A 10,784-nucleotide genomic window follows, 5' to 3' on the forward strand; every position below is an offset into this window, starting at 1 on the left:
TGAAGTCCCTTTCAATTGAGGAATAGATAATCGCAGAGCTTCATACACTTCATTTTGGAAGTTGTGATAAATTTTTTGATACGTTACATTAAGTCCCAGAGTAGAGATCATTTGTTGAATTGTAGATTGATACGTATTGAAATTGGTACTATTTATTATAGCCAATTCTCCTTGAAAAGCCTACAACAAATCATAATAATAATATGATCATTTTACGTTTACTAATAAAATATAGTAGGGTAAGTCCGGGGTAGATGGCCACAGGGGAGAGACGGCCAATCGAAATAATTTATTAAACTGTTGACTAAATGTCGCTAGTAACTGTTTAGTTCGCTTCGCATCACGCGTGGGATTAAAACTACTACCAAATATTGGCGAAAAAAATCAAAAAGTAGGAATACCTGGTCAACGGTTCTATAAATTATGTTTTTTGGCTATCTCTCCCCTATGGCTATCTACCCCGGACTTATCCTATAATAATATTTAAGCTTATACTGACATGTGATCGATGAGGTATGATCATCACTATATTATTTCGGCAGATAATGTCATCTGGTGATGATCTTATTCATGAACAAATCTCATCATCTGAAAGCATCGTATATGAGACACATATACATAATATTAATAGAGTCCAATTAGGATTTAAGATATACGCAAAACTAAGCGATCTGGAAATTGTTGTTGTGTTCCTGGTTGTTCTGTTAATGAAAATTTAAGTGAAATAAAATTTTATAGATTTTCAACGCGGAGCTATAACCTCGAAAAGAGAGCAAAGTGGATAAAAGTGTTGAGAAGAGTCAAGTGAGTAAGCCATGTTTTTTTAAATAACTGATTTGGATACTATTGATATAAATTTATTATAGTAGATATGTTATTTTTTATAGTGATAATGGAAGTCCTTAGAAGCCAAGTTTAAGATCCCGTATATGCAGCCAACATTTTGTAGGAGGTGAAAAATCGGAGCATAGGTAATTATTAATTTATTAATCAGGAAAAATTTATTAAATCGTTGATACTTATTTTATTTTTAAGAATGTTCATTTCTCAATCACAGGTTTGCGAGAGCATTACGAAGAAGTCAAACTTCCAGCAATTTCGTAATGAAACATTCTAATCTAACTCGTGATCATGAGCTAAACGATAATATGGATATACAGCAAGACAGTGCAGATATTATCCAATCACTAGAACCGCAATTTGTTGGAGTTGCTACTAAGATAGATTTTTATCAAAAAGAAGTAGATTTAACTCATATAAATATGTTTTCGATAATACGTGATAATGGAGTAGCTTGCGAAGCTGGAACTCAAACAAATATTTCACTTAAAACATCTGAAAAAAAAGTTATGATTGTAAAGAGAACGTCTGAAATTGGATGTGAATCTAGCATACAATATGTAGATAAAAAAGTAGGACCGAATTCTCTGGATGGAGATGATTCATTACAAGTGTTTCAACAGGGTTTTCAGGGGTTGTCATCGATAAAAGATAATCAAGACATGATTGATCTTGCAGGGGTATCTTTCAGTCGTTTTCAATTATTATTCAAAGCAGCTGGTAACTGTTTCACAGAGTCAATATCAAAAAATAATATGCTACTTATTTTTTTGATGAAGATGAAATTAGGATTAACTTATTCATCTATCAGGGTTTTATTTGGTATTCACAGAACCACTGTATTACGAATTTTCTACACATTTTTCATGTATCTCGCTGATTCTTGTAAAAATTTAATTCAATGGCCTTCGAAATTCGTTAATCAGCAAACTATGCCTGAGTGTTTCAGGAAAGAATATCCTAATTGCGGGGCGATTATAGATTGCACAGAATTTAAAGTCGAAGAACCTCCAGAAGTACCTCAGCGTGTTTTTTTTACTCACACTATAACCATACGTATACGATTAAATTTTCAGTTGCATGTTCTCCAGGAGGAGAAATAACTTTTGTGTCTAGGTGCTTCGGTGGTCGCACTACTGACGCTCAAATTACCAATAAAAGTGGGTTTTTTAATTAGGTTGAACATGGAGATTTGATTATGGCGGACAAAGGGTTTCCATAAATAAAATCTGTTCTGAACAAAGCGGGGAAAAAAGTTGTGGTAGTTATGCCACCATTGTTAGAAAATGGTACTTTTACACTTAATGAAGTCCATGAGACGTAAAAAATTGCCGGCCTTCGAATACATATAGAGAGAATAATGTAAAGAATCAAAACTTATCAAATAACTAAGAACCTTCCCGTATCTAAATTTGGACATTCAATTAATATAATATTCATGGCTTGTGTGTTAGTTAACTTACAGCCACCGATAATAAAAAACAATTCGAATCATGAAAGTGTGTAATTAAATTGTAAATATAAATGTGCTACTTACAAATGTAAAAATATAATTCGAAAAAAAATAAAAATAAACGTATTTTATAAGATATATCTGTTCATTTTTATAATTTTTATGATTTACAGGTATTAACAGCTAAATTAGATAATAATTTGATTTAATTTGATGAACAGAAATTTCATAGGAACTTCGATATAATTTTCATAAATTATCCACATTATTTAATCTATAGGTATACAATTCAACGCTTAAATTATTTGATTTAATTACATTTAGTAATGATGTCTATAAACGTTCAACGTTATGTTGTCTATGTATAAAAAAATTTCATTTTTTGACTATTAAATTTGCTCGTATACCACAGTACTTTATAAAAACAATAAACTTTAAATATTTTAAATTTTCAAGAATTTAACGTCGTATAATCTATCATCAACTAGGTAATCATTACAGGATATCGTCACCTATGAATTTGGTAATTACAGATTGATGATATATTTGTTACGTACATTTGTAACTGTAACATTGAGTATGATATATGTGTTTTTTTTTCAATTGAACTATTCCATGATCTAAACTTTGAATATAGCCAACAATGTTAGCTTCTTGATCCCATATCGGTTTGGATCGACATGAAATCGGACATTTTATTTAACTATTTTAGTTATTACGCTATCACTGACTATTATTTCATCTACTGAAACTTCTAGCCAGGCCTGCATGGGTGATATAAATAATCCAATTTGGAACACGTAGACATCATGTTCCATTTTGCAGCAGTCACGAGCCTTTTGTTCATTTTCAACTCCGTAATCCAAACTCTCAGTATGTACAACTTTAGGATTCATGAACTCCTCCAGTAATGACTTAGCCGAAGTGCGAGTCATTGTTTTTATTTGATGAGCTTTTTTGCTACCTGTTATCCGTACACGACTTGCTTCGAACCATTCCGCTGTTCCACTTTGTTGTGCGGTTCGTAAACACAGTGTAAAAACACTAACATTATCCAATAATATCACATCATTATAATACGGTGCCATTTGTGAGGGCAAAACTAGCTCATCCTTTCCTATCATGATGCCTTGACTAGCAGCAATTATGAGATGGCTTATCACTCCTTTCGTGTACTGTGATAGTACTTCCATCGCTCTCTCCGCAAGAGATATATTTATGATTACTATGCACACTTCGTCTTTTTCACTTATATTATAAACTTTTAATCTTGTCTTGATGGAACATTTAATTGAGCAAAGTCTTCCAGCATAGAGTTGAGTGGCTGTAGAGGATTTGTAAGTGTTTGTTGAGGGAAAAGCTCATCTACTGTTGCTCCTCGAGAACATTTTTCTTTGGCTAAATGATTAATTGATGGGAAGCCCCACTCTTGTTAAACACTAGTTTTTGATATACTTCTATCATTGTTTATTTGGTAGATAATTGTCGCAATATGTTTACATTCCCCCGTTTCTTTAGCAATGCATGTACATTGTGCTCGTACCACCTCTCTTTCGTTATTAATCTGAATAAGACAAAAGCAATCTGTAAAAATTTCGATAGTAAAAGTACATAATTTCTTTTCGATTAAAGATGTTGATACTTACTTCTATCTCCAAATTGTATGGTTTTTCGGTGACCAAGGTTTGCCGGATACATTTTGCAATAATTCGATTGTTGATTGTGTCATCAACATATTCTTGAACATGTTTTAGATGATGGAAAGCTAATTTTATTTCTTTTTCTAATGTGACTTTAGTGAAAGGTATGAAGTGTTTGATACTTTCAAACCCGTCTGCAATATTACTGATGTCATGGTTTTGGGTTATGCTACTGATGTAAAACATTAATTATTTATGTGTGACACATTTCTATTAACGAAAATATGTATCGAAAATAAATATTTTTCACTTACTTTTCAAAGTAAACCTTTTACACTGATTACACACAGCGAAATGATTTGAGAATTGATTTTTTTATAAATTCGCGGTAAGATGCAATGATAGAAAAGGCGTCCAATAATATTTTGTTGCCCGTCAGCGGCGCTAGTAGTCATCAGGCACATAGCCAATACGCATAACTGATTTAGTAAACACAATTTTTAATTATTTATAGCAAATTCGTATGGTGATAAACAATGCATGTTTAATAAAAGTTATATTTACTCGTGAATAATAAAGTCTAGTTAACACTGACTTCATTTTCGAAAAAAATTGTTATTCTTTCGCTTAAAAGTATTTCTAATAATAAATCTTGTAATTTATTTATTTTTAGTTTTTTGCTATTGTTGAGAAAATCTCAACTTGTGAATTAACCTAACCGTTTAAGGATAGGGATGATTGTGCCGGAACAGAGCAAACGGAAGTCAGGTTTTATAAAAAATAAAGTATCTTTATTTTCAGCACTAACTGGTACACTAAATACACTGACAAACTTGAGTTGTTAACTAGGAAGACTGAATGTCGCTCAAAATCACTGAATGTCTATTTTAATTACTGAATCTGAATTGAATGTCCAAAAAATATTCAACTTGGTGTGTTCGGTATTATTGACCTCCCACACGAGCTCAGCACGCTTCTCAAGTTGAGCAAGAATGTGATTGTGCACGTGGCGTTAGCCTATCAATGCAATACAAAATGAATCTTGATGAAATGTCTTGAATTACACTGAAAAATCTTGAAATATTTCTTGATTCTAGGTTTAGAATGAAACTTGAATGACTCTGATGATTTTCAATAGCACTAGTACTGATGATTGACTCAAACTTGTAAGATTTGTGAAGAATGAATAAGAATATCGTGTACACGTGAACGAGAACAGTGAAAGAATGGCGACAGGAACTTCATTAGTCAAAAAGGACACAGAAAATAAGTCAAATGAGTGACTAGATTAAGAATTATTGATTATTTGGTCGATTGGTTATCGACCCAGTCCCAAGATGGCCGCCGAAGTTCCTGTCAGCTGGCAAATTCAAACTGAGAATAAATTAATTCTCAACAAATTGATATTGACAGTTTTATCAATGCACGTTTGAAAGATAACCCTGATGATGATGGTGTTGATGATAATGATGATTATTATTATTTTTGATAATTTTTTTTTTTCATCTTGCGATTCGTCAGAGGTGTCTGATCAGGGATCCCAGGGCTCTGTTAATTGATTCAGACCATCTTAAGAAGAGGATTGACTACGACAATAGCTGATTTGAGTTCCTCCCGTTTATGGGTTTTTGCGGCGACAAGGGCTTGGCCAAAATCTCTAACTGCGTAACTCTAACCAGCCTTGTGAATCGGCATTCGTGGAGTAGTGCTCCTGTAATCAGAGTACATCCAGTTGCTTTTCTTTCACAAGTGCAAACGCTTCTTTTGTGGGGTTAATGTTGAGATGGAGATTTTATTGAAGAAGACGGAGCTCGTCTGTCCTTCTAATGGCGGCATTCCTTGTGGTATTTTGGGATGGCGCCTGACCACCTGGAGCCGGGACAGTACTATCGCCGTCTTGGTGGTCCCGTGGTTCGCTTTCGTGATGTTTTGGTTATAATGATAACTATTAGTAGTATTATTATTATCATCTTGCGATTCGTCAAAGGTGTCTAGCCAGGGATCCCAGGCCTCCGACCCACCTGGGGCCCGACCAGACGGGATTATTCTGCAGACACCCGACTCTCTTAGATTTGAAGGTGACCCAAGGCTGCGGCCGTTTAATCAAAATTTTACAAACGTCTAAAGATTCGAGGAGAACCAAGGATGACCATTTTCTGCATACGAGCCGCGAGAATCTCAGCCTGACTACGGCAGACTGGTATTGTTCGAAGCTTTGTCAGAAGCGGTTCCTCATACCTCCGAGGCAGCCAATCACGAGGACTATCACGTGCGCTGTGTATTCGTGATAGACATTTTTCATGACCACCATGAGCTCTCTGTAGCGTTCCTGTTTACTTTCTTCTTTTTCACGTATATTCGTCTCAGCCGGGGCTGAGAACTCAATATAATATACGTGCTTGGTGGTATGGTCGAGAAAAGTAATACCCGGCTTATTGTGTTCAATACGTTGAGGTGTCGAGAGTGGGTAATTCCAAAGAATTTTTGCTCTCCCGTTCTCAACGACTAACTTCATTTTACCGGGCATATAGGGCAGATCTGGTGTCTCGTCTTTTCCATAAGAGTGCCATAGGTGATAATACAGCACTCTTAGGGCAGCGTTATGCCGGTGAATGTAGGCTGAGCGCGCTAATATCGGACAAGCCAATAACACATGAAATAGCGTCTCATCTACATCACCGTGGCAAACTCGGCATCTTGTGTCTTCGAGTTGCTCATGCATAACATCACGCCGATAGACGAGGGTGGAAAATACAGCATCTTAGCAGGCCACAATGAATCCTTTGGTCTCAGAGAACAAGCCAGCTGACTTAAGGTATTGGAAAGTCAGCTGGTGTGACAAGTCTTGTGTTTCAAGATGACGGTAAAACACACCATGTAAAGACTTTGCCACATGTTCGTCGAGCAGTTTTAATGCTCAGTCGTTTTCATATCGACCTTTCACTGCCCTCTGGTCAATTGCAAAAGCCTCAGACCGTCTGGGCTGCTAGGGTCGAAAACTGAGCCGAAGTTCTGCGCTGCCTGATATGCTGCTCTATATAGGAACGCATCCCTTCCTAATAGTTCAAAGCTGTTCACGAACTTGAGAAGAGGATCAGAGCTCCCATAGACGTCATAAGCCAGGCCTATCACTAACCTGTCATGTAGACACTGCAAACTTAGTAGTTCACGCTCTCCCAGATCACGAGGAAAGTATAGGCGTTGGACAGAAGATTGCGGGTGATGACTTCGATATAATGTCATCACTTTCCACGTGATAATGTCCAGATCTTTAAGCTCTTCTCGGGGCATTAAAAAAGTCCGGATGAGTATAGCAAGACAGGGACAGCAAACATATTTGTGGCTGCGACTTTGTTAGGGCCTGATAATTCAGAGCCTCATATTCTCTTAAGTCGCCACTTATGCTCACTGCAGAGAGTATCTCTGATGACAGACACGTCCTGTAAGGGAGATTGTGCCTATCCATGATATTGGTATGTCTCTCCAGCATCCAGATGTTTCATGATTCTCCCGTCTGTGAGCTCGACATTATCACTCCAGTTCGACGATCTTCCTTTTACTGAGTGGGCAACTGCGCACTTGTCCAACCCAAACTCCATGCCGATTGCACTGGTATACCCGGACACAACCTCTAGGTCTGTTCGGAGTCTCTCAGGACTTGCCGCGTACACTTTCAAGTCATCTATATAAAATAGATGTGTGACGTTGTGTACGCGGTTGGAGACTTGTCCGGCTTTATATTCAGGCGTTCGGCGTAGAGTGACAGATAATGGCAGCAGTGAGATGCGTATCTCCTCCTAGATATTCTGAGAAGATACGAGCCAGATTCTGGGGAGATGATGTCAGTTTCTTTCACCAGAAGGTTCGGGAGTGCATCTGGCCCAGGGGCAGCCCAGTTCTTTGTGCCCCTTAGGCCGAGTACTACGAGTAAAGTTTAAAGTAATAAATTAGTGTTTCTAACAATTGTTTCAGTTATTATTTTTAACAATAATGAAGATAGAGTTCAATTGTTCGATTTGTGTTTTTATTTTTATGTGCTTTTAACGCTTATTCTGAAATATTACGTTATTTTGCAGTATTTACAGGAAAAAGACATGATCTCCAATTGGACAAAAGTCTCAAAAAAAACTTAAAGTCTCCTGTCAACACTCCATTGTTCAACGCAATAAAAGGAACTCGAGCCTGGTGATTGCGTAGAGAATGATAGTGTTATTAATCTTGACCGATCAGATGAAGATGATACTGACGCAATTCTCAACGAATTACGAGAAGAAGAAAATCATGGAATGAAACATATTAAATTAAATTCCAAAAAAAAGTGCAAGAAAAGCTGCAGACACAAAGATAAAAAATGATAATGAAAAATACAACTTAGAAATAGAAATTTTGAAAAAGAAACTGGAAACGGAGGAGTTGAGTATTACAGTGGGACTCCTATAAATTCGACGACCTTTTCTTCGAATTCCGTTTAATTTCAATCCCCTTCCTAAGACTATCCGTCGCAAGAGGGGGGATCGAGAGAGACAGATAAAATATATTCTGTCTCTTTTTCTCTTAGGCAATTTGGTTATGGCAAACATAACCTCCAATGTTCAGAAACAAAATAATATTTTCTATATGAATGAATGAAATGTCAAGGATTTTTTTGAATTAAATAAGACAGAAATTTGTTTAGAACGAATTATGCAAATTTCTTTATTAAACCAAACAATAGTTAAATAATATATGAGTATGTTTAATATTATGTAACAATGAACACAGTAATATATAATCAATTTTTAATAAGTAAGACTTTATATAGAGAAAGACTTCAACATAAACTCCTATTTAGTTTAAATAATGCACATTTTCAGTTAAATAAACTTTTAAGAAATTCGTAAAATTTTAATTAGTTAAATAAGATGTAACTGCACTTAAGAATTAATACAAGCACAATGTAACTAATCTTAGTAATTAATAATACTTGATATGATTAGAAATGTTTTAAAACGAAAAGTCAATATATCAGTATCATTTTCAATATCTACTTTAGACTAGTATTTGACTAGTTTGATGATTTACGACCATGAATAGGTGAATGACATTTATCTATTTCTTTCTTAACATCATTTAGAGCTGTAATAACTTTTTCAGGGTAGTTATTATCTTTGCAAAAACTAAATAAATGATTAAAGCAAAGGTCAGCTTCTTTTTTAGACAGTGTTGAATGAAAATTATTATTAATGTCTTCATTATTATTTCTTTCTTGATCTATAATATAGCGATTTTCTTCGTTTTTCCTGAAATCATTCGTAAATTTCTTCCAATTACTTAAGTATTCTTCTCCACTTTCAGCAATATTTGTATCATTATTATCTTCTTCTAAATGATTTTCTTCTCTTGTTACTTGTAAAATTTCGGAATCAGTAAGGCACTCATCAGTAGTCATCAAATAAGGGTGGTTTAGCCATGCTTTTAATTGAGACATATTTATTTGCTTAAACACTAATGTGTTTTGGAGCAGTCTCAGAAATTGAACTAGCAAAAGTTCCATTCTTGGTTGAGATGAAGTATTACAGATTTGCGGACGATCTTCTAATGGCCATACCTTTTATTAGAAAGAAAAAAATCAACTTTAAAGATTTATACAATTAACTTTGAAGAAAAAAGTAACATATACCCTAAAATCACTTACTTGGTTCCATGATTTTTGGATTGTGGATAAGTTCATTCTTTTCCATGCATCTGCTACCCAAAAAATAGCATTTCTGAGATTAACTTGTTTAATAGCATCACTTAATGACAGTTTATTATCAATACATTGAATAATATGTCTCATAAGATTTTCTTTATATAATAGTTTTAGATTCTGAAGACAACCTTGGTCCATGGGTTGGATTAGCGATGTTGTATTTGGAGGAAAGAATTTAACAAGAATTCCATCTTTATTAGTAACTTTATTGTGTGAAGAGCAATTATCCATCAATAGCAGAGCTTTAGGAGGTAAATTCGATGCTTGTAAGAAAGCTTTTACGTATGGTACAAATTCCATTTCATACCAAGAAACAAATAGGTCACTTGTCATCCACGCACTTTTCTGACTTTTATACGAAACAGGTATTTCAATATTCCGTAAATGACGAGGTCTAGCCCATTTACCAATTACAACAAGTGGAAGTTTACACGTGCCAGAAACATTACTACACGCCATCACAGTAATCCTTTCTGTACGACCTTTAACACCAGATGGATGAAGTTCTGATTTTTCACAGAGAGTTGATTTTAGTAAAGCTCTATAGTTTAGTCCTGTTTCATCACAATTGAAAATTTGGTGATGACTTAAATTCTCACTTCGAATGAAATCTAAAAGCTCTTCTTTGAATCTAGGCACAGCCTCTTGATTGGCTGATAATTGTTCTCCACAAATTTTTTTACATTTTAACCCATGTCTTTCTTTGAAAGATCGTAGCCATCCATTGCTTGCACAAAAATTGTCACTAGCACCTAATTGTTTATTGTACATTCTTGCTTTTTCTTGTAAAATTGGTCCTGTTAATGCTACCCCTGCAGCACGTTTTTCCTTAAACCACAGCCAAACAGCATTATCGATGGATGTATTCTTAGCTGTTCGCATTCTTTTTGACTTATAAAAACATTCATTATATTCTTTTGACCACTTTTTCAAATACTTTTCATTTTTTTGCCACAGTCTGATAGTCGTGTGATCAACGTTCAGCTCCTTATCTACTTCATAAATTGAAGATCTCTTGTTACTTAATTCTTGCAAAGCATTTAGCTTTATCGACAAAGTTGTTGATGTGTATTTTCGTTTCACTTGATTTGCACTTTCCATTTTATTAATATTCATTTAC

General features: G+C 35.0%; 2 protein-coding genes across 2 annotated transcripts; one reads left to right on the top strand and one right to left on the bottom strand.

Moving 5' to 3' along the window:
- The first annotated feature begins 556 nt into the window (after positions 1-556).
- LOC118071377 (uncharacterized) lies at positions 557-2,251 on the top strand. Its single transcript, XM_035090517.1, has 3 exons — positions 557-804; positions 888-971; positions 1,058-2,251. The coding sequence occupies exon 3, from the start codon at positions 1,104-1,106 to the stop codon at positions 1,941-1,943; it is 840 nt and encodes a 279-aa protein (XP_034946408.1). The 5' UTR covers positions 557-804; positions 888-971; positions 1,058-1,103; the 3' UTR covers positions 1,944-2,251.
- Positions 2,252-8,977: 6,726 nt separating this feature from the next.
- Positions 8,978-10,546, bottom strand: LOC118071378 (jerky protein homolog-like). Its single transcript, XM_035090518.1, has 2 exons — positions 9,608-10,546; positions 8,978-9,520 (listed from the first exon to the last, which is right to left on the bottom strand). Exons 1-2 carry the CDS (start codon positions 10,544-10,546, stop codon positions 8,978-8,980), a joined length of 1,482 nt encoding a protein of 493 aa, XP_034946409.1.
- Between the last annotated feature and the right edge of the window lie 238 nt (positions 10,547-10,784).

The sequence above is a fragment of the Chelonus insularis genome, unplaced genomic scaffold (genome assembly GCF_013357705.1).
Source record: "Chelonus insularis isolate UGA/USDA-ARS -01 unplaced genomic scaffold, ASM1335770v1 contig_78_pilon, whole genome shotgun sequence".
Taxonomy (NCBI): domain Eukaryota; kingdom Metazoa; phylum Arthropoda; class Insecta; order Hymenoptera; family Braconidae; genus Chelonus; species Chelonus insularis.

Excerpts from the sequence above, each read along its gene's own strand:
- LOC118071378 (XM_035090518.1), bottom strand. The coding sequence starts at position 10,546 with ATGCGAACAGCTAAGAATACATCCATCGATAATGCTGTTTGGCTGTGG. Across the intron at positions 9,521-9,607 it reads TCCAAAAATCATGGAACCAA|GTATGGCCATTAGAAGATCG; the intron begins GTAAGTGATTTT and ends TTCTAATAAAAG.
- LOC118071377 (XM_035090517.1), top strand. The coding sequence starts at position 1,104 with ATGAAACATTCTAATCTAACTCGTGATCATGAGCTAAACGATAATATG.